This window comes from Spathaspora passalidarum (genome assembly GCF_000223485.1).
Source record: "Spathaspora passalidarum NRRL Y-27907 unplaced genomic scaffold SPAPAscaffold_6, whole genome shotgun sequence".
Taxonomy (NCBI): Eukaryota; Fungi; Ascomycota; class Pichiomycetes; order Serinales; family Debaryomycetaceae; genus Spathaspora; species Spathaspora passalidarum.
This window is the reverse complement of record NW_006767430.1, coordinates 308,392-329,193: the sequence shown is the minus strand read 5'-3', so window position 1 is coordinate 329,193 and position 20,802 is coordinate 308,392. Positions and strand designations below refer to the sequence as shown.

General features: G+C 37.4%; 11 protein-coding genes across 11 annotated transcripts; 3 read left to right on the top strand and 8 right to left on the bottom strand. All coding sequences in view use genetic code 12, as the record gives it.

Annotated features, from left to right (window-relative positions):
* Positions 1-58: 58 nt before the first annotated feature.
* Positions 59-2,676, top strand: NIP1 (translation initiation factor eIF3 subunit c; the record flags this gene model as incomplete). Its single annotated transcript, XM_007376754.1, has 1 exon — positions 59-2,676. The coding sequence occupies one exon, from the start codon at positions 930-932 to the stop codon at positions 2,613-2,615; it is 1,686 nt and encodes a 561-aa protein (XP_007376816.1).
* On the bottom strand, positions 2,665-3,036 carry SPAPADRAFT_62642 (uncharacterized protein; the record flags this gene model as incomplete). Its single annotated transcript, XM_007376753.1, has 1 exon — positions 2,665-3,036. The coding sequence occupies one exon, from the start codon at positions 2,929-2,931 to the stop codon at positions 2,743-2,745; it is 189 nt and encodes a 62-aa protein (XP_007376815.1).
* A 497-nt stretch (positions 3,037-3,533) lies between these two features.
* On the top strand, positions 3,534-4,676 carry SPAPADRAFT_142345 (uncharacterized protein; the record flags this gene model as incomplete). Its single annotated transcript, XM_007376752.1, has 1 exon — positions 3,534-4,676. The coding sequence occupies one exon, from the start codon at positions 3,534-3,536 to the stop codon at positions 4,674-4,676; it is 1,143 nt and encodes a 380-aa protein (XP_007376814.1).
* Positions 3,534-6,487, bottom strand: SPAPADRAFT_62639 (NADP(+)-dependent dehydrogenase; the record flags this gene model as incomplete). The annotated part of the gene is made up of 1 exon (XM_007376750.1): positions 3,534-6,487. One exon carries the CDS (start codon positions 6,471-6,473, stop codon positions 5,664-5,666), a length of 810 nt encoding a protein of 269 aa, XP_007376812.1.
* On the bottom strand, positions 4,673-5,470 carry SPAPADRAFT_51980 (oxidoreductase; the record flags this gene model as incomplete). The annotated part of the gene is made up of 1 exon (XM_007376751.1): positions 4,673-5,470. The coding sequence occupies one exon, from the start codon at positions 5,468-5,470 to the stop codon at positions 4,673-4,675; it is 798 nt and encodes a 265-aa protein (XP_007376813.1).
* A 195-nt stretch (positions 6,488-6,682) lies between the features above and the next one.
* On the bottom strand, positions 6,683-7,304 carry RPL20B (60S ribosomal protein eL20; the record flags this gene model as incomplete). The annotated part of the gene is made up of 1 exon (XM_007376749.1): positions 6,683-7,304. A coding segment is annotated over one exon (521 nt), but the record flags the coding sequence as incomplete, so codon positions are not given.
* Positions 7,305-8,130: 826 nt separating this feature from the next.
* On the bottom strand, positions 8,131-9,191 carry ERG251 (Erg251p; the record flags this gene model as incomplete). Its single annotated transcript, XM_007376748.1, has 1 exon — positions 8,131-9,191. One exon carries the CDS (start codon positions 8,939-8,941, stop codon positions 8,189-8,191), a length of 753 nt encoding a protein of 250 aa, XP_007376810.1.
* A 181-nt stretch (positions 9,192-9,372) lies between these two features.
* On the bottom strand, positions 9,373-11,283 carry CPA1 (carbamoyl-phosphate synthase (glutamine-hydrolyzing); the record flags this gene model as incomplete). The annotated part of the gene is made up of 1 exon (XM_007376747.1): positions 9,373-11,283. The coding sequence occupies one exon, from the start codon at positions 11,268-11,270 to the stop codon at positions 9,981-9,983; it is 1,290 nt and encodes a 429-aa protein (XP_007376809.1).
* A 133-nt stretch (positions 11,284-11,416) lies between these two features.
* On the bottom strand, positions 11,417-14,005 carry SPAPADRAFT_142942 (ubiquitin-ubiquitin ligase; the record flags this gene model as incomplete). Its single annotated transcript, XM_007376746.1, has 1 exon — positions 11,417-14,005. The coding sequence occupies one exon, from the start codon at positions 14,003-14,005 to the stop codon at positions 11,417-11,419; it is 2,589 nt and encodes an 862-aa protein (XP_007376808.1).
* A 1,965-nt stretch (positions 14,006-15,970) lies between these two features.
* SPAPADRAFT_62630 (cleavage polyadenylation factor subunit) lies at positions 15,971-17,523 on the bottom strand (the record flags this gene model as incomplete). Its single annotated transcript, XM_007376745.1, has 1 exon — positions 15,971-17,523. A coding segment is annotated over one exon (1,057 nt), but the record flags the coding sequence as incomplete, so codon positions are not given.
* A 123-nt stretch (positions 17,524-17,646) lies between these two features.
* SPAPADRAFT_142465 (uncharacterized protein) lies at positions 17,647-20,676 on the top strand (the record flags this gene model as incomplete). Its single annotated transcript, XM_007376744.1, has 1 exon — positions 17,647-20,676. The coding sequence occupies one exon, from the start codon at positions 17,647-17,649 to the stop codon at positions 20,674-20,676; it is 3,030 nt and encodes a 1,009-aa protein (XP_007376806.1).
* Positions 20,677-20,802: the final 126 nt, after the last annotated feature.

Below are 20,802 nucleotides of genomic sequence, written 5' to 3'. Positions count from 1 at the left end.
TTCGTTGAAGTGAAAAAAAATTTGGCAACACATCAAGACTCACAACTAAAGAGAGTATTAACTGTAACATGTCTCGTTTCTTTGTTACTGGGTACACGTCCGACTCTTCGTCCGAAGAAGAAGATTTATTGAGTACATCCGAGGAGGAATTACTTTCATCCTCCGAAGAAGAAGAATCCACCGATTCCGAATTTGACAATGACGAATCTAGCGAAGAAGAATCAAGTGATGATGAAGAAGGCAGACCATCCGGCCCTGCCTATTTCTTGAAGAAGTCGTTCTTGAAAGGAGCCGCCGGTGGTGATGAGTCCGATTCTGACGACGAAGGTAAGCGTGTGGTCAAATCCGCCAAGGACAAGTTATTGGATGAAATGAAGAAATCAATTGAATCAATAAACACCGACAAGAGAAGCAACAATTGGCCTAGTGTCCTTGTGGAATTTGACAAATTGGGTAGAAGCTTGATCAGAGCCAACCAACAAAACATTGGTACTCCAAATTTCTACATCAAGTTGTTACTGGGATTGGATGATTATATTAATGAAATTAATGATAATGAAAAGGAAACCAAGACTTTGAACGCCGCCGAAGCAAGAGCATTCAACACTACTAGACAAAGAGTCAAGAAGCAAGTTAAAGAGTTCCAATATCATTATGATTTATACAGAACCAACCCTGATGTGTTTGAGCAAGATGACGAACCTATTAAGGAAGTTCAAAAGACTGTTATTCAAGGTGCAACTGCTGCTACTGCAGCTGGTACCGCTGGTGGTGTCAAGGTCTTGTCTCCTGTATTCGCCACCTTGAAGCAAATCAGTGAAACCCGTGGTAAGAAGAATGTCGACAAGTTTGAACAAATTGAAACTTTGGAAAACTTGCTTGAAGAATATGCCAATGGTACTCCATTTGAATTGATTTCCATCTACCAAATGTTACTTTCTATCAGATTTGATGCTGGTGCTTTACAGACTTACATGTCTTTTGACTTGTGGCACAAGAACCAACAAGATTTGTTGAAGTTGTTACAATTGTTGGAATCCAACATTGCTACCTATCAAGTATCTGAATCGGGTGAATTAACCGATGACATTGACATTGAACCTACTGAAAACGAAGCCGGTGTCAAGGTTATCTTCGGTTCCATCACTTCTCTCATTGACAGATTGGATGATGAATTTATAAAATCATTACAAAATATCGATCCTCATTCTATTGAATACGTGGAAAGATTAAAGGATGAAATCACTATTTACAACTTGATTGTCAGAGGTCAAGCTTACATTGAATTAATAACTGAAGACTTTAACTCATCCGAACAATTGGGTAGAATTGTCTTGACCAGATTAGAACACATCTACTACAAGCCAAACCAATTGATTAAATTGAATGAAGAAGAAGTTTGGAAGAACATTACCAGCGATTCCAAGATTGTCAGCAAGGAATCCACTCCAACTGAAGTTATCAACGGATTAGCCAAGTACTTGATCAATCACACCAATTCCATGTACGGGGATTATGCCAAGTTGTTTAGCATCTACCACTACGCTGTCAACAACCAATACACTGAAGCTTATGAATTATTCATGAACTCCCAATTCTACAACACCATAAACAATTCTGAATCTACTTTACAAACCCAATACAACCGTGCTTTGGTTCAATTAGGGTTGTCTGCATTCAGATCCGGGCAAATTGAAGAATCACACAGAATTCTTAATGAAATTGTCAATTCGCAAAGATCCAAGGAATTATTGGGACAAGGGTTCATTTCCAAGTATTCCAACCAAATAACCAACCAAGAAAAGGCCAAGTTATTGCCATTCCACCAACACATCAACTTGGAATTGTTGGAATGTGTGTACCTGACCTGTTCGTTATTAATTGAGATTCCTCAATTGGCGTTGTCTTCCAAGGACAACTCCAAGAGAAAGTCCAGTGTCAAGTCATTCAAGAGCAAGTTGGAATTTCACGATCGTCAATTCTTTACTGGTCCACCTGAATCGATCAAGGATCACATAATCCACGCCTCTATTGCTTTAACTAAAGGTGACTGGGCCAAGAGTTATGAATTATTGTCGTCAATCAAGATCTGGAAATTATTCCCTGATTTTGATGAATTGTTGAAGATGTTGAAGGATCAATTACAAGTGGAAGGGTTGAGAACTTATATCTTCACCTACAAGACAATCTACAATAAGTTGTCATTGGACAAGTTGAGTCAGATCTTCCAGTTATCTAATGAAAGAATCAAGGAAATTTTGGAAAAGATCATTGAATCCGATGACGTCAGTGGAGAATTCAACGATGTCAATGGTAAGGTTTTTATCAACTTTGTTTCTTCCGAACCTAGAAGATCCAAGTTGCAAGAATTGGCAATTGTCATGAATGAAAAGGTTGGGTTATTGGCAGAAAAGAATGACAAGACTGGTAGTAATGGGTACGGTAAGAAGCAACCACAACAACAGCAGCAACAACAACAGCAGCAACAGCAACAACAACAAGCTCAACAGAGTCAACAACCACAACAGACTCCTCAACCTACTGAGGAACAACCCAATAGATTTAGATATGCTAATGTCAATTCAAATAATGACGAATTTCAAGCAAGTGTTTAAAAATAGCATGTCGGCATCTCATAGTTTTTTTTATATAGTTTAATATATTGATAAAGTAAGTTGTTATATTTTGTAGTATTCATATAAACTTATAAATAGTCTATTGCTTAGTCAACCAGTGATAAAGTTACAGCATTCCGTGAAGGTCCAATACATCGTCAGCAAATTCCTTAATGGAGGAAGATCTTGGTTTTGTGTGTTTCTTTTCTTGAATGTCATCAAGGACGTCTTTGACGTCATGTTTGGAAATGACTAGGGGGACAACGTAGACGAGGACAAACAGTATTATTAGAAATATGGCAATTTCATAAAGCATAGCGAAGTGATTATATAGATAAAATTGAAATGAGAATATATATATATGTAAAGGTATATGTATATCTAAAGGTATATGTATATGTATATATTAGTCAAGTCAGGTGGTTTCTTAGACAGGGTTGAAAGGATGGGGGATTTTCGCATGACCCCCCTTTTGCTTGTTTTTTTGGGGGTTATTTTGCAAATTTTATGTGAAATTGTTGGGCACCAACCACTGTACTACGTATATTGTACACTGTGTAACGATTGCTGGAACCAATTTCATCGACAGCCCTTGCACGACACTTAGACATCATGGAAGGACAATTCAATCTCATTCTCCAGTCTAGGAGGAAGCTCTAGAGTACTACGACAAACTTGTTTCTAGTTCCGAAAGGACTGTCATTGCGACCCTTGTTAATAGGATGATTCGACAACGTCTGATGCAATTAACAACAAGAAGTGCTTGGTTCAGCCATGCCATGAGTATATGCCTTGTTGATTCAAACCCCTCTCCCGTGAATATTCAAAGCACAACCTTCGTTTCTGAGCCGCACCAACCGTTTTCCACTCGATGAGAAAAAAATAATTTCTTTTTCCGAAATATATTCCCCTACTAATATGGCCACTATCACCACCACCACCATGGAAAAGAAACCGATCAAAGTATCTGCTCTCTGTGAGCTATGTCATTCCCGTAAAGCTGTCATGAAACGTCCCAAGAACTTACAAAAACTATGTAAGGAATGCTTCTACCATGTATTTGAAACCGAAATTCACAACACCATAACCAGTGCCAAACTATTCTCCCCTGGTGATTCAGTAGCTATTGGTGCTTCTGGTGGTAAAGACTCCACGGTGCTAGCATCTATTCTCAAAACTCTTAATGAGAGATATAACTACGGCTTGAACTTGGTCTTGCTTAGTATCGACGAAGGTATCAAAGGATATCGTGATGACTCACTTGCCACGGTCAAACGTAACCAGAAACAGTACCAGATGCCCCTTGAAATCGTGTCATACAAGGATCTTTACGACTGGACCATGGATGAAATCGTGTCGTGTGCCGGTATACGTTCGTCTTGTACTTATTGTGGTGTATTGCGTCGTCAAGCTCTCGATCGAGGTGCTGCTAAACTAGGCATCAACCATGTCGTCACAGGCCATAATGCCGATGATATGGCCGAGACCGTGTTGATGAATATCCTTAGAGGTGATGTTGCCAGATTAGAAAAGAGTTGCAGCATCATGACTGAAAGTGTGGGATCGCCTGTCAAACGTTCCAAGCCGTTCAAGTATACTTATCAAAAGGAAATCGTGTTGTATGCCCATTACAAAAAGTTGGATTACTTTAGTACCGAATGTTCGTATGCTCCTGAAGCATTCAGAGGTACTGCGAGAGAGTTGTTGAAGTCGTTGGAGGCAATCAGACCTTCTTGTATTATGGATATTATCTACAGTGGTGAACACCTAAGTTTGGCTCCAAAAAAGAAAAAGACTACTGTTCTGTACAAGAACAAGAAGAAGTTGAATGCCGAAACTGAGATCAACTCCGATGGGTCGGTTTCCTTACCTAAGAAGCAAGAGTTTAAAGACGGAAATATCTGTGAAAAATGTGGTTATTTATCGTCAAACAAAATATGTAAAGCCTGTATTTTATTAGCAGGATTGGAAATGAATCGACCAAAGGTTTCAATCGACAACAACACTGCTATTGATGGAGCTGCAAAGCTTTCCAAGACCTTGGAACAATTGAGCTTTTAACATTTCCTATATATGTGCACCGGCGATGCTTGATGTTGGGGATACACTATAGTCTCAGCAATCACCGTATTGTCCCTTCTTGAGCTTCCAAACACAATAATCTCAGCAATGTCTTCTGCAGTTAATGGTTCGGTTCCCTCATAAACTTTATCCGCGGCTTGTTCATCGCCTTTACATCTAACCAAAGAAAACTCGGTCAACACAGCACCAGGGTTGACTTCCAAAACTCGAACTTTCGTATCAATTAATTCCTTTCTCAACGAGTCAGTAAAGTACCGCACAGCGGCCTTCAGAGCACAATAAACACTACCACCAACATACCCATCCCAACCTGCAATACTGCCGACATTGAAAATAGTTCCCGTGTTACGTTGTTTCATCTTGGGCAAGATCTCCTGGGTCATATTAATCAACCCGACCACATTTGTCTCCATCATACCTCGAATATCTTCATCGGTAATCTCACCAACGTTTGCCCGACCAAGGGCTTTCCCACTATTGTTGACAAGAACATCAGGAGTACCTGGAATCCCATTGACGAATTCACGAATGCTATCTTTGATAGTGACGTCTAAAAACGCAGTGTGGACTTTGATATTAGGGTATTCCGTGGTTAATGACTGGGAAAGTTGTTGGAGTCGTTCCTGTCGACGGGCCCCTAAGATCAAGCTGATTTGGCCTCGCGATGCATGGGCGAATTCGCGAGCCGTGGCGGCGCCTATGCCTGATGATGCACCTGTGATGAGAATTGATTTGTTTGCGAGTCTTTCTGCTGCTTTAATACCGTAGGACATTTGCTTATTGATGTAGTTGTTGGTTCAGTTTGAGTTTCCGTGGAAAATGCCGTGGGGAAATACAATGTATAGATTTTTGTTTTTTTTTTGTAGTGTGTGTGGGGGGGACTCAAGTGGGGGGTGGGGTTTATAGAATTTTACAATTTATACTAAGTAGAGGTTATACTTCATAGAGTTTATACAATCTATAGATCTATTCAGGAGCTTTGTAGACATGAGTAGCAGAAGCTTGGTTGGTAGGGAAGACCAAAGTTTCAGCAATGACGGTGTTTTCTCTTCTAGTCAAGCCAAACACGATAACTTCAGCAATGTCTTCTGCAACTAATGGTTCAGCACCCTTGTAGACTGCCTTGGCAGCATCCTTATCTTGCTTAAATCTAACTAAACTAAATTCAGTCTCAACTGCACCTGGATCAACTTCCAACACTCTAATCTTAGTACTAATCAATTCCTTTCTAAGCACATGCGAAAAAGACTTGACAGCAGCCTTGGAAGGACAGTAGATTCCTCCACCAGGATATGGATCACGGCCAGCAATGGACCCGATATTGACAATAGAACCTGAGTTCTTCTTCTTCAAAATTGGCAATACTGCTTGGGTCAAGGCAATCAATCCCAACACATTAGTTTCGAACATGCCCAAGATATCCTCAGTCAAGATTTCCCCCACTGGTTCCCTACCAAGGGCTTTTCCGGCATTGTTAATTAAGAAATCAATGTCCTTGAACTCTTCAGGAATGGATTCAACAAAAGGAACAATGGTTTCAGTTTTGGAAACATCGTGTTGTTGAGTGTGGATCTTGATGTTTGGATAAGCACTCTTGAGGTCTTGGGTGACTTGGGCTAACTTGTCTGCTCTTCTAGCGGTCAAGATAAGTTTGATTTGTCCATTGGCGGCCGCAGCCAATTCCTTGGCGGTGGCTTCACCGATACCACTGGATGCTCCAGTGATTAAGATGGTTTTGTTGGCTAATCTCTCTGCTGCTTTTGCTCCGTAGGACATATTGACTTAAAGATAAGGAAAGAATGAAATTGTTGGTGGAATTTTTCAACGACGGGCTATATATGTTATCCGCGGTAAATTGACGTATTAAGCCACACTTTTTGGCAAATAGCTTGAACATAATATAGCTAGAACATGCAGACATTTAAATGAAAAGCTTGTAAACGCTTAAATAGAAAGAGTATATTGTAGCCTACACATTCGTTTTTACATATAATTTATTAAGTGATGAGATTTACTGTAAATTTTCATCAATATACACAAATGACCGTCAAATATTACAGAAATTTTAAGACTTTGTTATACACACTTAGTAGAAAGTAGTTGGGGCATGAGCTTGGAATAACTTCTTGGATTTTTGGACTCTGTGAGGTAATGGGAATTTCAAGTCCTTGGACAAGAATTGCTTGACGTATTGTCTCTTGACATCATCGGTCTTTTCCAATTCAACAACCTTTAAAATGTGGACATTTCTAAATCTAGCTCTGTGTCTAGCAGCTAAATCTTGGTACATGGTTTCAACAGCACCAACTCTGGTAACATCTCTGTATTCCTTGTACATGTTGTGGATACCAGATCTAGATTCGTATCTGATCCAGACACCGAAAGTCTTAACCTTGGTTGGACGAGATTCGGAAATAATGTTAACGGAAACAATTTCACCGGAAGCCTTCTTAACCTTGTGTAATTTTTGTAAGAAATACCAGTAACGAGACTTGGCAACAACGGTGTTTGGAGCGAAAATTCTCATTCTGAACAACTTTGGTTCTGGAACGTTTTCGGTTGGTAAACGACGACCGATGACTTGATATTCGTTTAATCTAGACATTTTCTAAAGTAGATTGTTAGTATAAAAGTTCTTCTAGTAATATGAAACTAGGGCAAGACTTCTTCATCTCATCTCATGGGAAGCATTTGTGTGGGTTCGTTGTAAGCTATGAGATAGCACTGAGTTGTTGTTGTTGTTGTTGTAGTAGTAGTAGTTTCGTTGCATTTTCGGTATGCATACACTGACGGTTTAAACTGGTTCTCATGTTGTCTCATCTGAAATCGTAGTTGTCAAAGCTGGCTTTTCCTCTTCTATTCTCTCGTCCCTTGATCTCTCATTCTCTTGTACGTTCACAATAGTTCACTTCTATCGTCTCATACACCTAGTTTCACTTGTAATATATGATCAATCACTTACTTCTTAAACTGTTGATATCCAAATTCAATAAAACGTTAATAATTGAATTTTTTTTTCACTTTAAAATTTTTTTGCGTGAGAGTTTGGCTGTGAGTGAGAGAGTGTCACCCTAGCCAGAGCGCCCAAAGTTTGTTAGTGCGAATTCCTTCCCATAGTGAGCGTGCGGGTAACAAACTGAGAAAACAAAGAAAAAATCTTGATGACAGTGTACTGCATACTGCGTTGTATGTATGAAATGATGTTGTAGCAGTCAGTGACAGCGAAAAAATAAATTAGAAATGCTAATCACGTGTGTGTAGGGTTGCAACCCTAATATCTAGTGCAACATGATTCACCCAGTTGTGATGTTACATAATAATAATATCCTATTCGATATCACTTAGCTAGACAATACGAATGGCCATATATATACACCTTTGATTATGATTTTAGTCGCTTACACATCTGGGCCAGGGAACATTCCCTACATTTAATGCACAATCGTGTATAATTACTATACATAATCTATATACTTATCCCATATCATTCACTAAATGTCCTTCTTTAATCCATTCTCAGACTTTTGTTGAATATTCTTTTCTCTTCTCAACTTAGCCAAAGTACCACATTCGGTATTTAACCAGAAATCCCAGTATCTAAAAGAACTGGCGTAGTTACCAATGAAGAAATGGTGATGTTCGTCGTGATGTTCAGCACCAGCCCATAATGGGAAGAACTTATTCAAACTCCATGGGAAATCATAGCCCGAGTGCGAGTCCACAGCTTGAAACAAACGAAGAACAATCCACAAAGTAATAGTAAACAAATGAATTGGTGGAACTTGTGGGTTCTTGGTTCCAACATAGGCGTACAAAATAGGGAATCCGACGGTTCCAACACCAAGAGCAGCGACTTCAACCGGGTGGGCGTATTCAGCAGCTAATCCGAATGGAGCAGAGTATCTGTGGTGAATCTTGTGGATATTCTTGTAGAACCATCCGACGTGGAAGAGTCTGTGGAAGGTGTAATGCCAGAGATCTTCAAAAAAGAAAAACACGGCGATTTGGGCTAATTGGATCTTCCAGCTGGGGAAGGGTACCTCAACAGAAATCTTCAATGTTTGACATAATGGATGGAATAACCAGATTGGAATAGCTTCAACGAATAAATGTTGTTTCATGACGGATTTGAAACATTCCCATTGTTCTTCATCGGTAGGGATCTTGGTTGGTTGTAACTTCCATTTGTTGAAATATGGTATGTGATCAATTATAAACCATGGTAAACATCTACCAAAATACATAAGCTCGTGAGTCAAGAAAAACAACAACCCCGTGGCTAAGGTATCATTGTTCATGTATATATACCATGATGCCCATAACTTTTCAATGTATGATAATTGAGAAATAAATGAATCAACACCAACTTGTTGTTGAATTTGATGGTACACTTGCCCGTAAGTTAATTCGGATGTGTAGTTGGTTAAAAGGTAGGAAAGAGATGAATTAGAATGAGCAAATTGATGAACCAATTCCATAGTGAATGCGTGTGATGATAAGATAAAAAGAAAACCGAAGAGCAGAAGTTAAATTCCAAGGTATTTATATGTTTATATATAAACCTTATGATTTCAAAACATAAGCCCATGCATGTCGTATAACAAAGGAATTCGATATATTTCTCTTTTTTTTTTTCTTTTTTTTTTTTTTTTTTTTTTTGCAACTAGAACAAAAAAAAAAATAATGAGAATCATACGATGTATTCAAAAACCGGTTATGTTTTGTTATTGGCATTGACAAATTTAGGTACGAGCTATACGACGAGGACATTGGTTTAATAGTAACAGTTTTTCCGATATTTTTCTTAACTGTTTATACGAGATGCTTATTCGTGGCATGAGACTCATCGCGTTACCTACGGTTGCAATCTAACTGGATGCGTTGGCGGGTTGCTTTTTTATGGAGCGACTTCGTTTATATAGTCTATGCATTGACGTTTTTCTTTTCCAGGAACGACCATTAAACGAGGATAAACGAGATGTTACTTCTATCTAATGCTATATACATACACTTATACTTGCTACGGGATATGGTTTGAGTTATACTATGACATTGTGATCGGTTTTCAAACCCCGTGGAACACACATAGCCATTTTCTATTGTTAGCTAATGCTACACACACACAAACAATAAAATTCACATCGGAACAATTACGAGATGCGCGGCAAGTTCCGAGCGTTTCATCTCTGATTACCGAAGGACATTAGTTGATACATACATACAGTTGTAAACACAAATTGGCCGTATTAATGATTATCCAATGTATGTTATGCTACTACAAATCTAATAAACTCTTTGTTTTGGTAAAATATCAACCAATAAGCTGTTGTCAACATTAGCCAAGTTCAAGCCATTGTTGCTTCTGTAAGTTTCGATATTTTCAAAAAACTTGTCAAACAAGAATGAAGTGTCCAATGGACCACCTTTAGCTTCTGGATGGAACTGGGTACTGAAAACAGGTTGGAACTTATGAATCATACCTTCGTTACTTAAATCGTTCAAATTGGTGAAATATGGCTCCCATTCTGGACTCAAAGTGGTGGCATCAACAGCATACCCGTGGTTTTGAGAAGTTATATGACATTTACCTGTGATCAAGTCCAAGGCTGGGATATTATGGGCTCTGTTACCGTACTTCAACTTGATGGTCTTGGCACCGGAGGCTAATGCTAATAATTGATGTCCTAAACAAATTCCGAAAATTGGTAATTCACGATGGGTGTCCATGGTTTGACGCAAATGTTGAACAGTAGAAGAACAGTGGGTTGGATCACCTGGACCATTGGAAATGAAAACCCCATCAAACTTATTGGCGATCTTGTGGATTGGGTAATCGTATGGGAACACAGTAAGGGAAGCACCTCTTTGAACAAGACATCTCAAGATGTTTTCCTTGACACCACAGTCCAATACGGCAATGTGAATGTTTTTAGAGTGTTCTGGAGGACAAGCAATGTGGAATGGAGCTTTAGTAGTAACTTTATGAACCAAGTTAACAGTTTCAGGATCGTCAAATGCTGCATCTTCATCAGCATCATATTCTTCACCAATAGTAATTTTTCCCAAGGACGAACCTTGTTCTCTAAGGTATGTGACTAATTGTCTAGTATCGACCCCAGTAATGGCAGCAACACCGGATCTTTGACACCATTGTTGCAAGGACTCAACTGCGGTCCAATGTGAGTATTCCAAAGCCACATCAGCCACAACAATACCAATACATTGCACTTGAGGACTTTCAACATATTTCAATAAATCAAATTGGTCCTTGACAGACGAAGAAGGAACACCGTAGTTACCAATTAATGGTTGGGTGAAACACAAGATTTGTCCCTTGTACGAAGGATCAGTCATGGATTCAGGGTACCCCACCAACGAGGTAGTGAACACAGCTTCACCACTGACATTCTTGTTGGCACCAAAGGAATAACCACTAAACACGGGCCCGTTTTTGATGGTCAAGGTAGCTCTATCAAGTTTGGATTTGTTATCAGTGAATGGAAGCTTGGCAGCTGGAGATGCAGCGGTAGCTAAACATCTCTTGCTTGCTATTTGTCTAAAGGCAGTGATCATTAGTAGTCTACTCGTGGTAAAAAGTGGAAAGAAGAAAATGAGCAATAGAAAAATTTTCAAGAAAGATAGTGAATCGCGCTTAACTTCAGAAAAAAAATGAGATTACCCAATTAGGAACGAATGACTAATTTTCTTCTATTGTTATCTTACCCAATTAAAATTGGAACATCTACTTTGACTATATTATCAGCAAACTCATTCTGGTCATTACCAGTACCCTTGTACTTCACCAACACTTGCAAGCAGTATAATCTTCCCACCAAACAATTCTGGAAACTTGGCAATAACGTAACATTATTCTTGTTCATTCTATCGAGTGGGATCTTCATCTCTTTAACCCATTCAATCTTACCACGGCTAGTTTGACTAGGTTTCCAGCCTAGTTCGTTATTAAGTAAGTCTGGATGAGTACTATTAGTCAATGGTTTAAAGTAATCAGTAACGGTATCCTTCTTGATCCCCAACGATTTAATAGACTTTAAATAAACAAACGAGTCTCGTGACAAGTATATGTCGTTTTCCTTCAAGAAATGAATGTAAACCCCAACGTGGTCTTTCAACTTTTGTAAATTGTTCTTGGTGATTTCTACCGGATTGTCAATGTCATATTCGTGGCCTTCGCTAGGACTAGTATAGAAGAAATCATACCCTAGTTCAAACGGTAATGGGAATTCGGTGCTATACGACCAGAACACCAAGTTTGTTTCTATGGATGTGATTATTGGTGGTTTCATGCCGGCATCCACACTTGCAAATATTAAACTAATGTCAATCTCGTCAATAATGTCCTGCTTATCACGATGGTACAACTCATCCATGTTAGAGGAAGTACTAGCCACTGGCCTTAACCCTTCATTAGACACGGTTGGAGTAATACTAGCAGATTCAGTATTGTATTTAGTGATTAATTTTGGTGACGAATATGGAATGATCTTGTCCGGCACCTTGGCATACATTCTCAGTTCGCCCAACCTAACAAGTGATGAAAGAATCATCTTTTTCTTCTTACCAAAGATCACACTCAGAGATCGGGTCCCAATCATAAGTTTCTTGTGATACTTGATTTCTTCAGGTGTAGGCGAATAATGTCGTTCAACCGCATATTTCCGTTGAAGTTTATGTATTTCCGAATGGATATGGGAGTCTGGGTTGACCAAGTGTTTCCGTTTCATATCATCAGGGGTTACTTCATCTTTGGTCAACTTTTCATCGATTTCCAATTCAATGTTGAAGTTAATTACATTTATCGCCCTCCAGGTTTCTTTGTTCAAATAGGTATGAAACAACTTCCCGTCAATCCCTTCGTGATTCCCAATGAACCCAGTGTTACTTTCAAATGCCAGTTTCAAATCAGGTACGAACCGTAAAAAGTATTGCCGATTTTTAGAAATCACATAATCCAGATCATTTTCAGCCTCATTGATTTCCTGATGTGACAATTTCTGATTGGAATTCACTTTGTCAATGACTTTGGCTTCAATGGTGTAGCTCACACTCACATCATCAAAACTATAATCTTTGGTCAAGACAGGAGTACCTCTAACGTTCATAAACCCATACCCTAATGCCTTATTCAAATGGATCGATTCACCCCGGTTGCTAAAACATGTTCGGTCAATTCCTAGTGTTGGCGGTGGAAGCACATGAGTCATGATTGAATCTTTACAGCTGGTATCCAACAACTTATCGGGAAACTTGAACGTGAAAAACTTCTTGTATTTTGTATTTGGTTGAAGAATTCGGTCGGTGGGGAGGGCTATTTGGCATCCATCGCTAACATCCTTGGTGAATTCTTCATATTGAATCCCCATACTATTAGGAATATAGGTATACCCGTAGCTTGCATTTAAATCGTACATTTTCAAAAACTTTTTCATGAGGATTCGATTATATTTATGATTTGACATTCCCAAATTATTGACATTCCGTTCAATGATCTTAATAGTTCCTTCCAAAGACACAGTAAACAATCCAAACTCAACTGGTTTGTCACTAGTGTTAGCCACAATAATATATCCATTCACGAAATCACCACTACTGTACTCTTTCAAACGAGTCTCTAACTCATTCGTGTGATTAGGCACCGGCACTCGTTTAGTAACATAGATTTGAATGTCGATTGGCGATGAAGGCGCTTTCTTTAATTTATCAATGTTGTCCAACGGCGAATAACCATAAGTGTCAAGCACAGCCACATTGGCATTATGTGCATTACCAGTTGCACTTCCTGGATCCTCTTCGTAATCATCCTGACGTCGTTCCCGTTCTTGTTCAAGAGTATACTCGCGCAATCGAGAATTCACTTGACTCAAACTAGCATCAATACCTGGTGATGGAAGTGGAGATGCCAGAGAGTTGGTGGTGTCATCATATCCAGGTGGTGGAGAATGTAAATCTTCTGAAAATTGTCTATCGTCTCGTTTAAGAATAGATTGAAACATATGGAACGAGGGTAAGATATCGAAATATTCTGTTTGTGTCGATGTTGATACTGTTTGCAAAGTCTGAATAGAACCTGTGGAAGGTGTGGTAAGCAAGTCCGCTTGTCTTTGTTGTTGGGGTGTAGGTTTGTATGGTACATCTTTACGGGGTGCTCTTGACGATGACGAGGGTGATGGTGATCGAAGACCCCGAAGTATGGAAGACACTTTGGGTTTAGACTTGGATGAGGTAAGTGTGTCATAGTCGGGTGGATCATTAGATTTCTCTTTATTAGAATTACTACCTAGCCCCATCGTTGTCTTGTATAATTAACCTCTAAATGAATAGTAGGTTTATGTTTTTGAATAAAGTTGATGCCGATCGGATTATCGGCGTTGCATCATCACGTGACCAAACCAAAAACGGCATATCCCGTGAATATCCGACCAGAGTCTTTCCGAGTCAAACAGATGTTTAACTCAGCTAACGTCGTCGGAGTAGATCAACATAAATACCTAGTGGTTGGTAATTGGCGAGAAGAAATAACAGGCAGACAAAGATACGCTGTATCTCTCTGAATACTTTACCCTCCTCCAGCTAAAGTTCTTTTCAATGCGGATATTCCTGAAAGTTCAGAAATACAAGCATGGACAAGTACCGTAACAAGAGTGATATCTACAATTGTATGTTCACAGTGTGTCAGACTGACATGCAAATCGAATAAAGTTTTTTTTGGAGCTTTCATTGAAGACTCTCAAATACAAAAACGTCATCACCCACACATATTAAACATAAATGATTCAATGATTCCCTCCTCCAAGTAAGAAAAATAAAAATTATGTGACTATATATCAGGAACCACGGCCCGGTCAAGGGCCATTCTTATCATCAACGTAAAGGGATTAACAGGTCCCTTTACACAGTAGACCGTCGTGATAAATGTGGTATGGTCATCATTTAACCACAAAGTTTTTATTTTCTTGCTTATAGGACAGAATCATTAAATCGTTTTAGTGATTTTACCCTTGGTTTTAAAACCAAACTGATTATGTACATCAGTAAAGACAACTACGGACCATCAGACATGAAAAAGCTTCTCTTCTTTAAAGATTCAGACATATGCTTGTCATTAACTTTTTATTATTCATCTTTTGGAACGTTGCTGACTCCCAAATGATACTCTCAAGTTGTTAAAAACCAAAATATACACATCATTTCATCAAACTCTAATTAAGCTGTTAGTATTACGTCAATATTAAGTAATGCATTTTTAAATCAGAAAAGCATGAATGGTATTAAAAAAGTTTTTGTCGTCAACGGGAATCCCGATTCTGACTCGTCATCTAGGAAATCATCATTTAAAAAATGATAAGATTGGGGGGTGTATACATACATTTTTCTTTACAATACTTTGTTAGTAAACATTTCAAAACGTTTCGCAAACAAATGAATTTTTTTTTGGTGTGGATGTCTAATCAGTCACGGTGGGTTTCTGAGGCCCACCAATAATGCATTGTCACTCACGAAATTTATTCAGTGCCCAGTGCAATAGATCCTCATTTGAATCCTAAATTCTTAATGAATTGACATACCTAAAAACAGTTAGTATTTATTGTTTTTTTTACAACAAATTTATTTGTAAATTCCAATAATCAGGGTTGTTGTGCAAAAACGTATCAATCATAGAGATTCAGCCAGTAATTCCAGCTTTTGTTTTTGTTAAAGTCATCATATAAAGGAATAAACTGTAGTAAATATAAAAACATACTAGTTGAACAAATATATTCATGTTTCAAATTCCACTAAAACATTGTTAGTAACGGATTCTAATCGAATAGATATCTCTTATAAGAATGGGTATATCAGTAAGCCATGCATAATAATGTTGTGATCATTCTAAAAAGTCACAAACTCTAGTTTGATTTGATTATTTGGATCATCCGTTAAAACATGTTCTTATAAGAGAAAAGCTACTATTCGACACATACGTTTTGATTTATAATCACGAAGACTATAAGAAACCATAACTGAAATTGAATTGAAGCTTGCTGAAGAAAAAGAAGGAGACGAAACATTTCGTAAAAAATTTTCCAGCATTCTTTTTTCTACTTCATCGAATTTACAGCAGAATTTTTGTTTGTAAATCCGGGTAATGATTATACTATATAGGGTTTGGTAGTATACTAAATGATGTAATGCATACTCCCAGAAGTTTGGATTGTGTATATATATGCAAATTAAGAAGAGATACTGGAATTGGATTGATCGTGTCTATGTTTCATCGTGTCTATGTTTCATCATATTATATACACTATACAATACACACTATACAACACACACTATACAACACACACTATACAACACACACTATACAACACACACTATACAACACACTGTACAACACACACTTATTTAGGTGGAGGTTGTTGTTGGTTATTAGTTGGGGGTATATTTGGAGGTATTGGCATCGGCATAGGTGGCATTCCTGGCATAAACATAGGTGGGGGTGGCATACCCATAGGAATGGGAGGCATACCTGGAAATGGCATAACTCCCGGTGGTGGCATTCCTGGGAACATGTCTGGTCTTATAGGCAATTCTCCGAGTTTTTGCTTCTTTCCATCTGAATCTTGGCCATTTTCCAAAGACCGTTTGCCCAATTCACTTTCTTTTGATTTAATATACTCTTGTAATTGTTCCTCCAATTCTTTGTTTTCAACTAAAGAATCTATGAAGGTATCTTCTGTACCACAATTTGGACAATGGAAATCATTATCAATAAGTACTCTTTCCAACAGTCCTTGGTTATAGTTAAAATTTTTCATTTTTTGAAGCTTCAGCAGTTCAGTACAACAAGGGGTCATGACAATAGGAGGTTCCAATACTTTTTTCTCGGCTAAAGGGTCAAGAAATTCCTTCTTATTATCTTGTTCAATAAGTTTAATCAACTTATCGTTAAACTCTTGTTGCGATTTCTTGGTAGCATTGGCAAGCTTTTCTTGGTAACTGGTCCATGTCTTTGAATCAGCCAACGCAACTGCATAATTCCCTTCATCAGTGATTAAAATTATGTTACCGTCATTATCTACAACATCACCATTTTCGTTAGTCGAGAAACTATCTGCTTTATTCTCTATATCTTGTTTAGATATAGTTTTCAAGTAAGATTTCGGAATACCCGTGGTTCTCATGATTTTCTTCCCTTCAAAGTTAGGGTCGTTATTTGTAGGACAATTCTTTATCCAATGGTCTTTCTTACCACACCTATAACAGATGTACCCTGGTGGAGGCGCATCTTCTTTTCCTGTGGTGGTAGGTTTGTAGTGAATGATTTTATGTTGGGCCAATTCATCTTGTGTTTGTGCCCATGCATTAGATTGATTCTCAAACATAAGCTTAATACGGTCTTCTTCAGAGATGTTATCGGTATTAGCAATGGGCGTAGTTGTGGTAACTGCAGGAGCCGCAGTGGTTGGCATTTTTCTATTAATTCTTGGTTTACCAGTGACATATCTTGAAGCATTATTGAACTTGTTATTAGAACTAACTGGACTTCGTTTGACTAATACATAACTTGACCTTTGGATGACATCTTGGTCAAACTCGTATTCCAAATCTGGCTGTTCGGAATGGTAAAGGGTTAGATTGAAGTCAAGACCATTTCCCAATTGGTTTGCTTGAATGATTTCCTTCTTGAGGTCAAACACTGATATTGCTGTACCATCAAAGTGGATTACACTCTGGTTCTTCTGATGCAAGAATTTGTAGTATATTATAGACGACATGTTAGCTATGCAGTTCTAACTGGATGTGCTTTGTCCCAGTGGCAATGTTCTTTGGTGGTGTAAAAAATTCCTGGTTGTAAATCTTTTTGTGCTTCGCAGTTGAAACAACAAAACATGAAAATTTTGTTTACATAAAACATCAACACAAGAAGAGCAGTGAAGTGGCAGCAATGACATACAGCAAATCCAATGTCATCACATATGAAGATCATCTAGATGTTCATTATGTCAAGTTACCGTTGAAATACAATGAATCTACCGTTAATCTCCTGCCAAAGGAGCAATTCAACAACAGTCTAGTCAAATCAGGCAAGCTACTCAAAGTCAATTCAATTGTGGATTTGGTGTCTTGTTCGGTGTTGCAAGACCAGAAAACCGTCAAGCTCGTTCCAATTGTCAAATCAAACTCTCTTGATTTCAAGTATCAGGAGATTCAAGTCAGATTACCCAACACATTGTTGGTCCATGCCATAACTAGTGAGCAAGACCAAATTATCCTTGACTTGGTCGATGAAACCTTTTTATTTATTAATATCGTTGTTAAAGTCAATGACTTCATATATGGGAATAAACTTTCATTGGATAAATTTGATTCATGGTGTCATATTTCAATTCCTTATTCCTTTGAATTAGCTAACTCTTCGCCATATTATTTGAACCATTTGAATAGCCACAATTTAATTGTATCCTTGTCCAATGGTCAACTAATCCATTTCAAACGAGATGAAATTTTGAGTGATTTCACCGTTAACCAAATTGCTCAACATACACCATTTTCAATCTTTGGATTGTTCAGTAACAAAACTGTCAAGGAAATTAATGGAATTTCCAATAATTTGGTGGTTGATTCCGTTTTGTTGAGCGAAAATACTTTGCTCACTTTAACTATATCAAAATGGTTAAAAGTTTGGAATTTACAATCTGGTCAGTTATTGAATTCTGTCTTTGTGGGTGACGAGACTGATAATTGGTTAACATTAATTCCAAACAAGTACATGCAATTAATACAATTTAATAATCAAAACTATTTGACTTTGTTTGTCAATGACGATACTGATGGGTATAAATTTAAGTTGTTTGAAGTGGATACTCTTACTGAGTTATCTCAGTTTGAATTCACCCCAAGTACCGATGTTAATTGGTTTATTCAAGATTTTACCGTCGAAGTCAAACAACAGCTTAAGTATCATATCTTATTTAAATCAAATGTTTATTCAATTTTATCAACTTATTCGATAGCAACTGATAACGGGGCAATTATTGAAATAACAAAGTCAATTACAAAGGAGGACATCGAAGAAGTTTCACCACATCATACAACTGAGTACTATATTAACAAAATATTCAATTCTGGGTTATATAACCAATTAATAGTCAACACTTCAATTGCTTTGCTTGAACCTCACTTGACTCATCCAATTGAAGATCATTCTAGAAATTCGGTTTCCAAGTCATTCTCCGGTGCTAACGAATTACAATTTTGGTTTAAACTTGATTCGTTATGTCAAGAGTTCCTTAAATTGTCGCAAGAATCTTTAGCCATTGTAAGTTATGAAAATTCCATTTTAAGTTTGCAAGTTAATTCATTGGGTGTATTCCGCACCTCACACTACTATCAACAAGAACTTACCCCTAAATTGACTCAAATCTTTGGTAAATTTAAAGAAATAATTTCCCAAAAATCGTTCCATAAATTACATCAACATTTATTGTTTAGTTCCAGCTTGACCACAGACAATATTGGTGAACTTTTCCAAGCCTTCATATCTGATAAATTGTCTGAAGCTGAAATTCAACAGCTCATTGTAACATTAGAATCAATTCCTGATATTGTTACCATTGTTCAATCATTGATTGGTACAAATCTGTTTGAATTAATTGATGGTGACTATGACAAGTCTATATCTTTATTTGTTAAATTGGACGCCATTGCTAGCTTCAAATCAATTAAGTCAAGTCATGAACTGATTCTTATAAATTTGGTGGTATTATTCGTTATTTGTCAAACCAATGATGAACTCTTGCACATGATCAACTCAATAATTTCCATTTTAAAGAATTATGATCTTTTAGAGTTAATATTTAACACTTGCTTTAGGAACGGTCAAATTGAATCCGAGAAAATTTCAGATTTGGGACAATCATTGTTTTGGAATGGTGTGGTTGATCATTATCCAAAGTTGAAGAGTCTTATTGCTTCTCTTAAGTTAAATGACTCATTTGATTTACTTGGTAATATTATGTCCAATCATGAATTTATAACCAACATTGTTATTGAATTGATTAATCGGGAACAAGCTAAATTCTTGTATAAAAATTTCCTTTCCAAGTTGAATGACTATAATATAGATGATAGGTTGTTAATTGGATTAATTCATTTAATTAACTTTAATCCTGAACAAGTTTACAACATATTCAAAGAATTTGCTCCGTTTAGGCAATTAACTAAAGTAAAGATCAATGATACTTTCAATCCTTTGATTCAAGCGATTTATGATAACAAAGAGTCAGATTATTACCACATCCTTGCTCAATTATGTCAGGCTCAATCAACCAAAAATAGTTCAACATCCACCACGTTTATTCAAGTTGCATTGAAATTTGAACTAGCAGCAATTGAAACAAGCTCCAACAATGATTACTACCTCAATGTGTTTGATGTAGCATTGTCTATATCGGACTATTCTTTAGTTGCTCAATCACTTCCATATATTTCTGATTTGAAACCATACTTGACCAAGCTTATAACTAGATTGATTTCCGAAAAAAGGATATCAATTATATTCCCACCAAACAACCAACTGTATGTTGGTCATTTTAAACTTATTGATGGTATATTACTTGATATGGCTAATCAAGAAAATGATATGGTATCAGCTCTCAGATTATATGAATATTTATACTCGTGGAGATTGTTGGGTATTTCCGAAGATCTTGCTGATAAGAGAGGGGCGATTGAATCATTGTATGCATTTATCAATCGTTTCAAGGATTCGGGAGTAGATGCCAAATGGAGGTTAAAGATTTTAGAAGTGTATATGATAATCCTCAACGTATTGAAAGGATTGGGTGATGGTGAGCAATGGTTATTGAAGCAAGGGGTTAGAAGGAGGGTGATTACTGTTGATGATGTCAAGATCGAGTATCTTGTTTGGTTAAAACAATTACAACATGATACCGAAATGATTCAGGTTGTTTAGATATAAGTTGTCAGACATTTATTATATAAATTTAGTCAATTATAGTAACAATTACTTATTAGTTTTATTACGAGATCTACTGGATATTTTTGCAATCATTCGAAAACACAACATAAGTCTTTTGTG